Consider the following 17,450-nt stretch of genomic DNA (forward strand, 5'->3'; position numbering starts at 1 on the left):
CATCTGCTGTAGAATTGAGTGAAATTATATAATAAAATAGCTCAGTTGGAAGGGACCTACAAAGATCATCAGGTCTAACTTGCTGACCACTTCAGGTAACTTTGCTAACCAAAATTCAAAGCATATAATTATTATTCAAGTATTTATTGAACACTGACAGGCATGGGGCGACAATAACCTCTCTAGAAAGCCTGTTGCAGTGTTTGACCACCCTCATGGTGAAGAATTTTTTTCCTTATATCTAGTCTGAACCAATTCACAGACTAGGGTGCTACTGAAAGTGAGTAGGAGTAACAGAATCATATTCTTAAAGAACAAACTTATGCATCTTAGAATTTGCATAACTTTATCTGAAAGATTACTTCTAAAACAGTCAACAAATCAGATTTTTTTTTTCTTTGTAGAGCAAGTTAAAAAAAGAAAGTTTTTCTCTATTATATTTGGATATCAGCACCAACATTTTGCCTTTTCAGTTTTCAAAGGAACAACAGAAAATCAGAATCTCATGAAAAAAAAAAAAAAGCAATCAATTTAAATTAGACTATGCCATTTTAATGTCTTATTCATTGTAGGAAATAGCATCACTTTTGTTTTATTGTTCAGTTATCATTTCAATTTCTCTTCAGAATTTCTGGTGCTAGAATGGAGGCTTTGAAACAAGTTTTGTGATTTTTATACTATCCAATAGAAGACATGTGCTGAAGGACTGTTGCTCTTGACAATGTAGCTTTTCAGCCTGAATGCATAGATCTCTGCTGAAAATACGGGTTGTGCTGGGTGCACAAAGATGATCACCTGCATACTTTCAGAGTTTTCCACTTAATTCTTTTGATTTATAATGACTGAAAGACCAAGCAAATTGTCATGATAGTATGCCCAGTGAGCTCAAGTGAACTGCTATACCTACAAAAGGTATCTGTAAAATGTTTTTTATGCAAATGATCTCATAACTAATTAAGTCCACTGGTAAGGAGAAAATAAGGCAGAAAATCTGATCAGCTCCCATTATACCAGGACAAGATGACTATTTTTAAAGAGTGCAAAATAAGTCACTAAACACATATGAAGGCATGGACTCCACTCAGAGATCTTCAAAAGTTCGGATTCTCCATCCTGGACATCTGAGTAGCTGTTTAGGTACACATACAGAGAGAATACTTCTGTATGTAATTCTATGTCCAGACATATTTCTTCTTTTGTATGTCTTCTGAATTATTAAAAAAGATCACACAACGTGAACGGCATAAGACAAACGTTTAAGAAAGTGCATTGCCCAAGTCTAACAAGAACAACATTTCTTAAGCACAAGCATATTCATAAGTGGAACAGTCCTTCAATCCTCTATAGGTAACCTGAGGTATCTACATCAGTATAGCAGTGACGAATTTTTGTCACATAATCACCATTAGGAAGATGATATTGCTCTTTCTGTTTTTCATAACATGGATAGTGTATACACAAACACAATAAAATAATACCTGTAAGTATGGAATCACTTTGCAGAGGGGCTGCCCAAAGAACCAAGTTTCTGTGATGTCCACTACTAAGGTTGCTGGAAGACACGTAATTGTGACCAGAATGTCAGCCAGAGATAGATTCACTATGAAATAGTTGGTGACTGTCCGCATGTGATGATTCTTCCACACTGCAATGCAAACTGAATTTGGAAAGAAAAATTAGTGAGCTGGAAATGACTTAGGGGATGCTTCAACACAAAATCACTTCTCTTTGCAGAAACAAGGAAATGTTTGCATCCTTTGTTTAATAAAGAGTATTTGAATATGCAGTTCATTGTGGAGACCATGTGTTTTCTTTTAGAGTGGAAACAAAATGGTACGTGTAGAAAGATTCTCAGTAAACAAAGAGTAGTTTTCTGCAGACCACAACACAGGAAATAATCTGATATATTATGCAGTTTACAGTACTTCAAGTACTATCTTCACTAACTATTCACACATCTTTCTGCTATTTTAACCCATTGGCTCTGTTCTATGGAAATACACATCTACATTTGTGAAAGCTGTATTTATTTATTTATTTATTTATTTTTTTATGACAGTGTGATGCTTAATTCAAATTGCTACCATATGGAGTCTTGTAAACTGTATCAAGAAAACAACCATTTTATAAAATATGTTGCTGGGAATGCTATATCTATTGCATCTGCAGAGAACGTGTAACATTTGCCTGTGAAAGAGGTATCTGTGATTTGAGGGAAGCAAATGAATGTAATTTTTGCAGTATTAAGCTCAACCTATTTTAAATGTAGTGTATTTTTGACCATGATTGTTGTGACCAAAACCAGTATGTAGCAGGCACTCTAAAGGATGTACCTTAAAGCTTTTATATAATTTCTTTCCCCCTCTTTATTTATTTATTTATTATTTGACAGGCTTTTACAAATGAAGCAAATCACAGAATCATAGAATGGCTTGGGTTGAAAGGAACCTTTAAGAGCTCCTAGAGTTGGAATCTCTTGTTCCAACCCTCCTGCCATGGACAAATTACTTCTTTAACATGGATGCAATAAATTCATAAGTTAAAAATGCAAAAATTGAGTCTGAGAAACTAGACTAAAAACATTTTTAAAGAACTTTGGAAGTAAGACCCAGAGAGGTTGTAGCAATCAATTGCCTTTCACCAAAAACTCTAAAAAATCATGCTCAATACTTTCCTGAAATAGCATAGTAATTCCTGTAAGAAAACACTACAATTCATTTTACACCAAAGATTCTTCTGCTGTAAACAATATTTCATTCATCATACCAATCCGGATGAAGATTCAAAGTCTCCTTACTGTGCCAAAATATAGCACTATGCTTAGTTTAGATATATTAAATCGATCACAAAATGCTGCAGAAAAAAATTAGAAAGGACCTCAAGAGTTTGTCCAAATCTAAAAAGGAATTGCCTAGAATTAAGCCATTCTCTTATTAAACTAACATTTCTGGCACATAAGTTTTTGAGATCAGATGTTTTTTCAGATCCTAAGAAGGATGGTGCACTTGAAAGTTTGTGTCCATCTCCCAGCTACATCGGTTGAAGAATATTACTTCACAAATTTTGTCTTGCTTGTCTTTATACCAACCCAATTACAGAAAAACTACGAGTAAGTCATTGTTTGCATTTTAAAATCTGTTAAAGGTGAAAACATCATGCTTCTCTTAAATGTACCACAGTGTTGAATAATCTTGGAAGGGAATTTGAATGTCTGATCTACTTCCATTTTGCTATTTTCTCTCTCTTATTTATTTATTTATTTATTTATTTATTTATTTATTTATTTATTTATTTATTTTCCTGGAACACAGGCAACAATGAAGAACAGGTTTTCCCAGTGACAATACTTCAAATATGTAAAGATTGTTATTACATCTCTACTCTGTTTTGTTTTCAGACTGTAGAACTTCACAGGTCGGTATCTTTTGCTGCCATTTTTAGAACTTCTGTAAGCACCCTTCTTTCTGTTCTCTGGATGCTCTTCAGAATGGATCACACCTTTGTTCTCAGACTGTAGTGATCCAAATTAACACAATACCCACTCATGACTTTCCTAAAGCTTTAGTAGGAACTAAGTTTGGATCATGAGGGCTTCATGAGGGCTAGGTTTAGACATTTGGGGGCAATTTAGGGCAAAGGGAGAGGGAAGAATGAGGTGGCCTTCAATTCCTCTAAGAGAAGGTGATTTTATCAACAAACTTGTTTCTGATATGGGCTTACAAATTTATTCTAAAACACATGCTGTACCAACATAGATGTTCTTCTAATATGCAGACATGAATGTAAATACTATAGCTTGTAGAAATTTAATCTTTTATATATATTATATATATATATATATATATATATATATATAAACCTCTCTCTATACATGTAGATATCTATCAGGAGCTTGTAAATACAAGTTAAATTCCCTCTGCAAAGCTCTTTGCTGCCCTTGGAGAACATCTCCCATGGTATTAATTTCTTTTATTTTCACCCTGAATACAGAATTTCACGTTTTCTTAGCTGTGAACTTAGATATCTGAAAGGCTAGGCTTGTAAATCAAAAGCTTAAAGGAAACATATTATTTATATTTACAGTCTGTTTGGGTGATAAAACTTACATGCTCAAGTAATTATTTATCTAGCACTGCAAGATAATAACTGTCCAGATCTTTATCATTTCAACTTTCTGCATGGGATTACTACAGTTGTAACTAAAATTACAACAATGTGAGGCAGGACAAAACAGGGGAGATACTACATTGCTGCCCCACTGGAATGCTGTTTGCAGCTGGAAATGCAGTGCTGGGAAGAAAAGTTGCAAACATCACTTCATTCACAGTAATGTTAACACTTTGGGCTTTTGCTTGTGGCCTGTTTTTTGTCTTCAGTATAATTCATATTGAATTGAAGTGGCAATGTTTTTCTGTACTGTTTACTTCTTTGATGAACAGATTAAAAAAAAAAAAAAAGTTGTTTTGAAAATTCAGATTTCATCTACTTCATTCTCATGTTGTGGTTCATCAGTCCTACATTCTATCTGATTCAGGCAAATGCATCTTTTTCATCAAAGGGTGTCAGTGCCCAAAGGTGCCAGATTTAAGCAGACATGTCAAAGAGCACATGCTCTTTGATGAGGTCTCTTGTGCTGGCAAGTTTGGGAAAAACACTTGAATGCAAACATTATTTCTTGTAAAACAAATCCACAAAGTTATAAAATATGAGTTCAATCTCATTGGCAACAGAGAGTGCCAGAAATCAATTCACAGCATTTTGCATTATGTGTTCAAAGACTTCTATAAGTATCAGCAAATGAAACCTCACAATACCTCAGAGAGCTAAGAAAATATCATTTTCATCTCTGAAACAAGGGAAGTGAAGCACAGAACAGAAGTTGCCAAAGGCCACACAGTAAATCAGACTCAGAATAAGAAGCATGGACTCCTAATTCCCAGCTCTGTACTAAGCCTTCCAGATCACACTGGCTTAACAAGGATGGAATTTAGATGAACTTTGATACTTGCTGTTCCTCAGAGAAATAAAAAAGACTGTGCCCCTTGCTACTCAGGGAATGACAAATGCAAAAGGCAAAGCCAAAGTACAGAGAGCAGTTCTAAATTCTTCTGGATTCTAATCTAAAGGAGCAAGAGGCACCTGAAAGGGAGGAAAATGATTATTTGCAAGCATAGAAATAAAAGATAATTTGTTACTTTAGATTTCTTTATGCTTGTGTGGTTTCCCTTTTGATCTCATGCATTCTTTGAAGCATAGACCATTTTCCATTCTTTGTATGACACATAGCACAAAAGCATCTTAATTAACATATTTACATACTAACTTAATAATTAATAAGTCTCCCAGAAATTTATTCTATGACTATATACAAAAAAGTGGGTATGTATAAGAAAGACTGTTACAAAAGCCTCTGAAAAGAAATTATTTTAAAAATGAGTCAGTTTCCACCCCCCCCTCTCCTCCCCCCATTGCCCTCTGCTGGTTGAAGTATTGCATTCAACACACACATTTACAATTTATTTCAGTGCAAGGATAAACAGAGCTGTGAGGCTTTGCAAGTTATTTAAGCAGGGTAGAACGGTATAAATGACAGAAAGTTACTTCAATATATTCCATATAGACCAGATGTCTTTCTGAGTGTACTGCCTACTGCTTAGAACAAGCTTGTTCAGTAGTCCTGGGTATCGGCTTTGTTGACACACCAGTGATCTAGCAGATCAGTGAGAAAAGCTCTCCTTATGGTGTTCAAACACTATTTTGTGGGAGTGCAAAGCAGTCTGACTATGTCACTGACTACATTAGCACTAACAAAATAATTTTGCATACTCCCCACTCTCACCCTTTTCAACATGCATTTTCATTTGAGGCAGCTCTATAAAGAACTGGAGGCATGCAGATCACATGTAAACTCTCCAGAAACATGTGTAAGGGAGGAAGCTCCCTAGACTGCAAAATGCTGTCTGCCTACCCAAAGGGAAAAGACAGACAGCAGCAGCTTTCTGCTCACCCTGGAGAAGAGAAGCAATGATGCAAACAGTAGTAGAGATTCTCAACTGGAAGTACTCTGAAATCATGAAAAAGGAGATAAGGCCAGCATCAGTCTTCCTGTGTGTATATATAGATATATATATACATACTTATATGTATATATACATATGTATGTATACATATGTATATATACATATATATAAGGGAGACACCACAGACTAAGAGCATGTCTGTTTAGTTATGGCACCTTGTGGTGGCCCAAACTGAGCTCTTCGGACCTCAGAAGATCTATGAACTAGTAAAGAGATCTGAGCAAAACCAAATATTTTATGCAACCTCTGCTGAACATGAGTGATGAAGAAAGTGGGAGAAACTGTATTAGCACAGGCAGTGAAGATAGGATCACCAGTTCAAGAAGAAATGTGTGTATAACCTTCCCAAACTGTGAGAACTCTGTACTGGAACCAAAATACCTGCCAATATATATATATATATTTTTTACTATGTTCTGTATTACAGATTTTATTTTATAAAACCCCTCATGTTTCTAGTTAATAACTTCTGCAAAAAAAAAACATGCAGGCCAGTTTACACAAAGAACAGCTATTTGTAGTGGTTATGATGTTATCAGACTGATCCAATTCCTTCATCATACTGAAATTTCTCACTGCCGATGCTTCTGTTTCCTTCCACCAGAATAAAAGAGAGCTTTAACGAAAACTGGTGCTATTCTTAACTCTGCCACACGGTGTCAGTGAAAGCTTGGAAACTAGCTTGAGTTGTCAGCGTTTGGGAAAACTTGTAGAGGCTTTTCTCAAAGACAGTTCTGCTATAATGAAACTCGCCCACCTTCCAAATACCAAAAGAAACAAACAAACAAACAAAAAAAGCAAACCAAAACAAAAAAGCTCACCGGACTGAAAAGAACAAATTCAAATCCGAATTAAAGTTTAAGATACTGTTTGAAGTCCATCAAGAAAACTTCATATATCTCATTGTAGTCCTGAAGAAAGCAACCCTCTTAAATACAACAGTACAGTGAGGGTTTTAGATTGGTATTTTTCATGTACAAATCTAATCCCTGTTGGTTTAGTGTCCTGGGGCATTTTAATTAGAGGCTGTAATGCCATCTATTCAATTAGCATAGCTCATTGTACCTAAAGATGAATATGAAAACAATACAAAGGCTCCAGCTGGTATAAATGCAGCTGCTTGCCTCCTGGAAGATTTATGCTGTCTTGAGCATATTAAACATTGTGCTGGAGTCCTTCCGTTGGTGAACAGTTGGTTCAGCTGTCAATTTGTTTCCTACGTCAGTCCTAAATTATTTCCCTAACACTCCAGAAATCTTGCCAACCTCTCATTTAATGGGTCATCTTCCAACTGGACTTCTTGGCCAAAATAAAAACATAATTTCCATAACAAGCAATACATGACACTTCCTTAAATAAATTAATTACTCTGTGTCTTACCTCATTTTTTGGTAATAAATCCCAAATAGGTACAAAGTATTATTTTTTTTTCTCCATTATGCTATGCTTCAATACCTTTATTTTGCTTTAGTAGTTCATTACCAAAATTGTATGACTAAAATACGACCACACAATTTATATGGAAGTAATGCTGTGAATATAAGCACTACTTATCAACATCTTCAAACGCATAAGGCAGGAGGCTTCTAAAGACCTTTCCTCCTTCTCAGTGTTTTACAGTGATAAAAAAAAAGGTGTTTAATAGACTTGAGTTACGCATCATTGTCCATCCACTCACCCTCAAATGTAAAAAAAAAATTAAAAAAAAATGTTTCCAGCTGGCAAAGATTTGGTCCTTTATATGGCAATCTTCCCGTTGTTCTTTTTTGACATTGCCTACTGTGAATGAAAGCCTCAGTGGTGGGGAGTCTATCAACATTGTCATGCTGAAAGGAAGTCTGAATAGATAAAATACCAAATGGGATTCTGCTAGATCTCCTGTTGAAACATTGAAGCAATGCATACTGTTAGATAGAAAAATGCTATCACTGAAATTATTTTATGTTCTATTCCTGATTAAGAATTCTGCTTTAACATAGCAATCTAAAAATTAGGTGTTTAAGCCTGGGCTTATTTTTTTTTTTATTTTATTTTAGGAAGGCTTTCTATGAGTTTTCAATAACTTTATTGATGATCTTGATTAAGGGACAATAATCACTTTAACTAAATTGTAGAGGATATTTAATTTAATTTAATTTAATTTTTAAACCATCAGTGAGAACAAAAGATCTAAAACAGAGAGACCTCTTCTGTGAATAAAAAGATGATATCTGCTTCCTAGGCTGTCCATCTGAGCTCTACCACTTTACCCACTACTGATCTCTAAACTCAAACATTACTTCATTTTTTACATCATTACTCTTAACTAAAAAAAAAAAAGAAACTAACAGTTGATCAAGTTTACATTGAAAAAGCAATAGAAAGACTGACACAAACAGACACTTTTGACACAATGTTTATTGCAATGAAAATATTGAAAAAATCCTACATCTGGTAATAATGCCCAGCAGATAAGAACTGACCTTGAATATATGAAGTAACAGCTGAAAAGATGGTTTATGTTCTGGGCTGCACATACAAAGGAATTACATAGCTTGGAAGTGAAGTGCCACCTCCTCCTCCCAAGACACACTAAACACATGTCAACAAAAATCATGGAAGCATGACAAAAGGAATGGGACATTAGTTCATGCTCCCTGTGTATAACACATAGACACGTCTGCATGGTGCAGGTTCCATGACTTTTTTCATGTAAGACTCTAGAAGAAAGACTGAAACTGTAAGAACTATAGCTGAATAACACAGAATAAATGAAATCTAAAACATTTTTTTTTCTTTCATCAGCCTGAAATGTACTAAGGAACTGTTTCTGACAGAAGACAATGAGAGTCTACATAAACAAAACATATATATAACATCTAGTTTGCTTGCAGCCATATAATTTCTGAGGAGCTTTATAGCTACCAAGTGTTATCTTATGATGCTAGAGAAGAACATAAGAAGTAAATTCTGCTTGCTGAAAGCTTATCTCTACAAAGTACAATTGGGAGTAATAGCACAATCATCTAATTGGCACAGGATTCATTTTCTAATTCTGTCACATTACATAATCTTAGGCAATTAACAACCTAATGGGAATGGGAGTTATTACTAAAAGATTGGCTATGGTATACAGCCTACCAAAAATGCCAGTTTTGGTCAGTTCTGGATGAAGTGAAAGATATCATCACATATTTTTCTGAGCTTTCTATACTGATTAACACAGACTGGACAGTTTCAAATTATTCCACTACACACACAGAGTTGCATATACTTATTTGTCTATCCATCGTAACAATAAAAAACCTACAAAATCCTTACACACATTTCATGTTAGAGATGGAAGGTCGCTTAATGTAGCTGTCATACTGCACATGACACTACAATAAAAAGATTTCACACTTCATTGTGACTCAAATTCAAACCTGTGTGACTCATTAAAACCAAGGTGAGCTTCATAGCTGAAATGCTGGGCAAATCTGAAACCATATGCTTCAAAATGCATATCAGCATAAAATAGAATTGCATTAGGAAAAACCCATCTATTTCCACGTCCATTTCTAATGAAGATGTATGAATGCTTTTGCTTTAGACTATATGAAAAAAATAAGCTCTGACGTGGCACAGCTGTGTAAGCAGAGAGCAGGCTGCTGAGTAAAGACCTCTGAGCTGATATACCTCTTCTTGGGGTCTCTGCTTTGCTTGGGAGCTGCATTCAAGCCCAGGCTCTCACATTTAGCTCAGGCAAGACAAATGTTCTAAGTGTGCATGTGCTTGGCCATGTGTCTGTCCAATATTGATTGTGGCCCTGACCTATAGACTTGACTTCCTGACCTAACCTCAGACAAGCTTCATCCCTATGAATTTTTTTGGTAACTGCTGGGTTTTCTGGTAACTGTCTGACCATCACCAGACCTGTCCAGCTCCCCTTGTTTGGGCACAGTGGAACTGGGCTGCTGGTCTTGCTGCTGCCCTCAGCTCCTGTCTTCTTCCACTGAGGACCAGTGTGGTCTAGCTTTTCTCTGACAAATTTCAGCTGGGAGATGTACTGTACTGAAAGCATAAATCAGATGGTAACTAATACCCAGCCCCCATTAAAAAAAAAAAAAAAAAAAAAAAAAAAGTTTTACTAGATATGTAGCACAGAAAGTAAGCAATAAAAAAAGTTTCAAAAAAAAAAAGAAGCATTCCAAAACATTTTTTTTCTTTTGAAAGATGATGAGCTAAGGCAGAAAGTGGCAACAGCTTTTATAATGCCCCAAAGGCACATCAGTCTGAAGAATACTTCACTGACTTAAGGGAAAGGCATGTTAGTCACTGTTCAGCTCCGGGTAGACTGAGACTGGTCTTTACTGTTTTCAGTGGTCTTGCTAGACTTGGGCAGTGGCTGAAGAGCCAGGATGAGTTATTTTCCTTCTCCCATACAAAGATGGTTCTTTCAAAACATCACTTATAATACAAAATCAAATCAGTCCTCACCAAACTACCACACCCAAGGCTGCACCTGTTTTGGGAGTAAATAGGCGAGCTGGTCTTCAGAACTATCATTCCAACAGCTTCGAGAATGTACAAAATTAAATTGGATAAGTGTTTAAAAAGAGTTTCACTTGTTTCTTAAGAAGGCTTCATAAAAGTTTGTTCTTCTGTAAGAACTGCTGAATAGCTAGCACTTAAGTCACAGTTTATGATATATCAGATAAGAGATATCTCATCAATAGTGCTGCGGAGAGCAGAAAGGAAGAAAACTGGATGGAAGATCAGTCCTAAATTTTCTGTTTCCAAAACGTGCGTGGAGTTCCAGAAGTAAGAACAATAACATTATGAAAAACAGCTATGAATTAAACACGGCATGGGAGTCCATATGATAATATATGATAAAGGAATATGCTTGTTTTGCTTTCAGTACCTGATAATGGTTTTTGACCCTTGAGACCCTTGGGCATTTTTCCACTTGTTCAGATTCCAGCCCTCCTCCTTTGTCACCAAATCAGTTTAAAGCAGGACTGTTGTCTTTTGGAATGAGGTTGGAATACAAGTAGCCAAACTGCTTATTCTTTCATACTGACTGAAAAAAGAAAAAAAAAAAAAAAAAAAAACAAAAACAAAAAACACTAAAAAAGGACAGTCCTTTGTATCCAAATATAAAGGCATCTTCCAGACAGATGCAACTGTTAGCAGAACTCAAATGAAAGTCAACAAAATTTGTATTAACATTCAAGGCATTAGGTATCTCTTGCAGCTTGTCTTCCTTCAGTCCTGGGCATTGCCCTTTTTCAGAGCTCAACTGCAGTATTCATAGGAGACAGACTTGCCTTTTGACATGAAGGACACTAAAAGGAAAGAGAGTTGTCTGCCCTCTGGACTTTGATCAGAAAGCATATGCAGTGGAACAAGTTATGCTTCTGGATGTGACAGCCTATAAAGAAGAAGACATAATGACAATTCAGCTTCATCTTTCAATGTATTTCTACTGTTTGGGTATCTCACAAGGGTGTGCATGTCTCCTTCTTGCCAGTGATCACTATATTATGTAAATACCTATGTATTTTAGCTGATACCCTAACCCTTCTATAAACTGAGCTCATATATTATCTACCTTAGGTAGATGAAATGTATAAATATTACATCACATCCTGCATTGTATCTTTTCAAAAAATGATTAAGCAACTCTTGCTAATATCAATCCAAGATATAAAGGTGACTTACATGTAGCTGGTGCTACAAACATAAAGTGCTTGATTCTGTGACCAAGGTGCTGGAACAGGTCCAAAGATAGATAATGAAGCTGGTGAAGGGTCTAGAGCACAAGTAGTATGAAGAGCGGCTGAGGGAGCTGGGGATGTTTAGCCTGGAGAAAAGGAAGCTCAGTGGACACCTTATCATGCTCTACAATTACCTTAAAGGAGGCTATAGTGAAGTGGGGATTGGTCTCTTCTCCCGCATACCAAGTGATAAGACAAGAAGACCTTAAATTGTGCAAGGAGAGGTTTAGGTTGGATATTAGGAAAAAAATCTTCACTGGGTTGAAATTCTTCAAGGGTTGAAATGTATTGAAACAGATTGTTCAGGCAAGTAGTTGAGTCACCATCCTTGTAAGTCTTCAAAAAACATGTAGATTTAGAGCTTAGTGACATGGTTTAATGGTGGACTTGTCAGTGCTAGGTTAAAGGTTGGACTAGAAAATCTTAGAGGTTGTTTCCAACCTAGATGATTCTATGATTCTATATTCAGTGCCAGATTCCTCAGATAATCTGGACAAAATAAAATGCATTACCTTAAAATACAGTTAGGTGAAATATGCCTCATCTAAGGCAATCAGAAGGATTTGTGTAGATTAGAGAAGAGACCCATATAAGAGAATACATGACCTTCATGTAGATTCCAATTCTGCGTGTTTATTGGTCAGGCACCAATATTAACCTGCGGATAACAATACAATTCTACCAACATATGCATGCATGCATAGACCTCAATATTCACCGGTTGCTTTTAAAATGATGGCATAGATATATTTGAGACATTACAGTTGCCTATTGGTCATCATTGACTAGAGCTCTGGTGGTAGAATTATACCCAAAACTTTAATTGTACACCCATAAAGAAAGAAGCACTAAAAATCAAGCTATAGGAAGCAAAAATCAGATGAATGCTGTTGAGTTGTATGAGTGAGACTGTGAACTCCTTGAAGAAAGGACTACAGATGGGTGCTGTACAGATCTCAGCATAACAGCTAACAGAATTACAGAATGGGCGGGCTTGGAAGGGACCTCTGAAGATCATCCAGTCCAACCCACCTGCTGAGTAGGATCCCTTACAGCATGTTGAGCAGGATGGCATCCAGGTGGGTTTTGAATATCTCCAGAGGAGACTGCACAACTTCTCTGGGCAACCTGTTCCAGTGCTCTGCCACCCTCACAGCAAACAAGTGCCCCCTCACATTCAGCCAGAACTTTCTATGCTTCAGATTGTGTCCATCACCTCACATCCTGGGTCACCATAAAATAGATAGCAAATAATAGAATTATCCAGAGAAGACTAATTTTCTGTCAATTAGGCTTGATTTAATTCTAAGATGGAAAGAGAAACATCACCAAATTCTGTGAGTAAAAAAAGTCTCTGAGATCTCTTGCAGAGATCTGCATGGTCTCCAAACCATGGCATCCAGCACGAGCTTCAAGCTGAGCACTGGCAGGATCAGTGTGCTCCTTCTCCCAGCTCCTGCCAGCTCTGCGAAGTGCTACCAGTGTCCCAGCATCTCGGCTGATGGGACACCAGAAGGCTGTTTGCTCTGTGGTCAGTCTTTGACCCTATCAAGATCTTCCCTGTACCATTTGATTTTCAAGACTGCATGTTTTCTGAGGGAAAACAGTTCAATAGGAAAGTTCTGACCCCTTTGAATGAATAACTTAAATGAGAACCATCCCCATTCTAAAGTGTTAACTGTGTGGAATTGTTAATCCCTTATGGTCTTATCCTTATCTTAGGGTTTAACCTTAACCGAGGGTTTAACAGCTGAAACTGGTTAGTGTGGAATCATTGTGTCAGTAACCAGAGGACTCCATGCATCCTAAATGTATCTTTCCTTCTTTCATTTTTCTTCATTTCTATTTCAAGCACTTTTTAAATAAAGAAAAAACAGATAATTAGTCCAAAGTCAAAGTACATACCCTGTTAGGAAGTTTTGCTCTAGTTTCACAAAGTTGAAGGGGCTCAACTTCTGTGCAGTGGTAATGGAATGATTTGGTCTTGTGTGAAAAACAGGAAGTCCTTACCCTCAGTATCTATTCTGCCTCTAGTGATAAATAGTGACTAAACGAAAGAGAAAATAGGACAAAATATACTGATGATATCACCCTAATTTCAGATTCTCTAAATGTTCATATAACTATGTCTTAAAACCTTCTTAAGACCTGCTTCTTCTCAGTGGCTTGCAATGAAACCTCTGGTGAGCAGCTAGTGTGGGCACACGTGAGAATCATTGCTATGAAGAACCTGAATGCAATAATCAAACCTGCATTCAGATGCAGAGGCTTGCAAATGTTTTCATTGTAGCTGGTTTGTGCAGTGGTTTGGACAGGGTATGTCAACCCTCCTAATTGAACTAAAAGCTAAATAGTAATGCAGACCTTGTTATACACTACTATTAGCAGGACAATTCCTGCAGTGCAGATCAGCCAAGAGCCCAGTAGATGTCAATCAAAGTTCAAGCTTTCTACCCTTGGCTGTTAATTAACTGTCAGAATGCTTTAATCTCATTTATTACTAATATGTGAGGGATGTGCTGTGCCCTCTACTTGCACAGATGTTATTATGGGAACACAGTGAGTTGCCTCATTCCGTGTGAATGCATAATTGAAAATAGACAGAAGTTATTATTATTTTTTTTTTTTTTGAGACAACATAGGGAAGGGAAAGGTATTTCATGGTTTCTTCAGTGCTAACTTAATAAGACATGGAAAAAGCAGAACTAGAGCATTGATTTCCCACACTAGTCCAGCAGCACTGCTCAAATGTAAGCAGAGGAACACACTGCATCATTAAGGGTGAAACTATAAAGCACTGTGAGCCACTAAAACTCTCTTTAGAACCGCTTCTGCTTTGCTTTGAGAAGGTACAAGACTAAATTGCAGATTGACTGTGAGTAAGGATTTTTACAGATTGACTGTGAGCAGGAAACTTAACTTTCTGGGGATTTCAAAATGTACACTCTTATGTATCAGATTTTCACTGCCAGCCAAATAAACAAGGTTTCACGAAAGATTTCTGTGGAAAGACCACATCAATCTCTCCCCTCAAAATCACTTGAGCCTGCAATCAGTGCAATGTGAGCTTTCTTGCATAAAGATGAGACAGTGTTCAGCTAACGAGCACCTGCACCTGCCGATCCCACAAACAACTTGCCCATCAACAGGAGCAGCAGTTTGGGTGGGTGAGGTCTGTACAACGCACAAAGGCAGTTTAAAAAAGCAAAAGGCTTGGGCAGAAGCAGCCCAGTAAAAGGACAGGTGGGCGGATAGCTAAATGCCAGCCTCCATCCCAAGATATGGTACAGGCACATCAGGGAGGAGCAGCTGTGCATCAGCACTGATATCGTCTCTGTCTTCGAGTGCAAAGCCAGGAAACCTTTCCGTCTGGTGGCTTCAGGGGGGGAAAAAAACAAAAAGGAAAAAAAAAAAGTGTAAGCAGGGTGAGAGCTGCTGTAACCGAAGGTTTGACCTTGAATCTTTAAAGGTGAGAAGACAGCCTGCTTACAAAACGGGTGGAGGTGAATAGGCAAACACAGACAGTTCTCCTTAAGCTGTCTTCTCTGAGGATCAGAAGAAAGGACACTTTTCTTCGTGGTTTAAAGCACGGGCTCTTTGGGAAGGCTACTATCTTTACCCTGAGAAGCTGCCGAGCCATGGACCGAGCAAGCACACCCGGGCTGGTGAATAGCCCTCTCTTAGCCTCTTTGGCTGAAGGCTCACTGGTTTCGCCAACGTGCGTACTCGGTGTTTACCGGCAGCTTGCGTGCCATTCCAGACAAAAACAGCATCATCAGTCCGTCGAAGGGAAAAAAAAAAAAAAAAAAAATGCCTCGCAAAACGTTGCCTGTAGCTGCAGTCGTATTTGCAACGCGTCTAGGGAAGCCTTGAGCGCTCGCCGATGGCAGCGCTGGTGTGCATAAATCCTGCAGAAAATCATGAATGGAAGCCCCGTATGGCGGGGCTGGGCGCTAGTGAGCCGCTCCGTTCATGAAAATGTCAGTGCTGTAAATACGGGACGCAAATGGCCGGGGCTCCGGGGGAGAGGCTGCTCCACGGCGGCGTGCGCGGGGGAGAGACGGGGAAAGGCGGCGAGGGGGAGATAAATGGGGAGAGGGGGAGATGGGGCGAGCGAGAGATGGGGAGAGAGGGAGATGGAGAGATGGGGAGAGGGGAAGATGAGGAGACGGGGAGATGATGGGGCGAGAGGGAGAAGGGGAGATGGGGAGACGGGGAAAGGGGGCAAGAGGGAGATGGGGAGATGACGGAGAGATGGGGCGAGGGGGCGAAGAGAGGTGGGCGCCCCCACGGCCGGGGCGACGCCACCCCTGTCCCCCTCGCCTCGTTCCCCCTTATCTCTGCCAGCCCGATAAGACGCCCGTTTTGGGGTTCCCAGCGCAGCGGGGCGCAGGAGGGAGCAGCATCCCTCCGGGCGGGCGGAGAGGCGGGGCCGCTGCCCGTGGAGGGCAGGGCGGGCGGTTTCGGCACCTGTGCCCGGTGGATGGGGACGGGAGCCTGGCTCGGCTGTCCCCGAACCCCCGGTGTCCGGCGGTCCCTTCCCTTCCCGTAGCCCGGCTACTGGGGATGCGGCGTGTCCAGCCGGGGGGAGAGGTGAAACCCACCCGCGGGTCAAAAAAAAAAAAGGGGCTGGGAAGCAACTTCGGGGCGCCACACTCACCCAGGACGTTCCCGACGAGCGCCACAATGAAGACGACGATGTAGCCGGCGATCAGCGCCCATTCGTACTCCTTGGGGTGCAAATACTCCTTCCAAAGGTAGCGCAGGAACTCCTCGTCGTCGTAGTCGGCGGACGGGCTTAAAAAAGGCTCCCGGGTCTCGTTCAGCTCCGGGGAGGATGTCCAGTTCCTGCGCGGATGAGAAGCATCCTCGGGCTGCGTCCCGGACATCCCTGGCGGTGGTCCGGGGGCTGGCTGAACCCTCTCAGCGCTCCAGCACTCTCTCACGCCCCTCCATTGAGACTTGCGATCGCCGGTGCCGAGCTGGGTGTGGGGAGAAAATGACGCGGAAACTTCGGGAGCCAATGCGGGACCGGGCTGGGGCTCCGAGCCGGCCCCAGCCGCCCGGCAGCCTTCCCCCGACCCTTTTTCCTCTCCGCGGGAGCGGAGGATGCACGCCCTGCCCTGCCCGGGGTGTGTGGGGAGACATCTGTCGGGGGAATCGATGGTTGAAGGATGGGGATTCGACGGATGGCTCTTGCGGAGGAGGCAGAGGATGAAAGGAGTAATTAAAACTGAGCGGTCGATGTGTCTTCTGGGGGCCCCTTTGAAAAGTTCGGCTGTGTGTTATTGGTGTGTGGCTCTACCTCCAACGCACGGGCTTAATACAGAGCCAAATATTCATAAACAGTGTGGTGCTTAGCTCTAGACAGCGCTGGCTAAAACAGAACAAACCTCAGCGGGAAAATCTGTAAGCACAGTGAACAGACAAGCGAGTGGTTTCATCACATTTTAGGACCATGAAGGCTCACTGTAGGCTTGAGTGTAGTTACTAATCTCCAGCTTGGGATCTCAGCTGCCCCTTGGCTACTCCGGATTGAGCTGAGCTGGCAGAAAGCAATTCAAGAAAGCTCAGAAGTGCTAGTTAAACAGCGTGATAGGATTCCCAGCTTCTAGTCATTGCTTCCTGA

The 17,450-nt window shown here is 39.7% G+C and overlaps 1 protein-coding gene across 1 annotated transcript in view; it reads right to left on the minus strand.

The window, feature by feature from the left end:
* The window catches only part of HCRTR2 (hypocretin receptor 2), a 42,194-nt gene extending 25,401 nt beyond the window's left edge, over nucleotides 1-16,793 (minus strand). The window contains exons 1-2 of the mRNA XM_005009180.6: nucleotides 16,482-16,793; nucleotides 1,479-1,657 (exon numbers count right to left, since the gene is read on the minus strand). Coding sequence (XP_005009237.1) covers nucleotides 1,479-1,657; nucleotides 16,482-16,710 — 408 coding nt within the window. The 5' untranslated portion in view covers nucleotides 16,711-16,793. The remainder of the gene's footprint in view (nucleotides 1-1,478; nucleotides 1,658-16,481) is intronic.
* Between the last annotated feature and the right edge of the window lie 657 nt (nucleotides 16,794-17,450).

Source organism: Anas platyrhynchos, chromosome 3 (genome assembly GCF_047663525.1).
Source record: "Anas platyrhynchos isolate ZD024472 breed Pekin duck chromosome 3, IASCAAS_PekinDuck_T2T, whole genome shotgun sequence".
Lineage (NCBI taxonomy): Eukaryota > Metazoa > Chordata > Aves > Anseriformes > Anatidae > Anas > Anas platyrhynchos.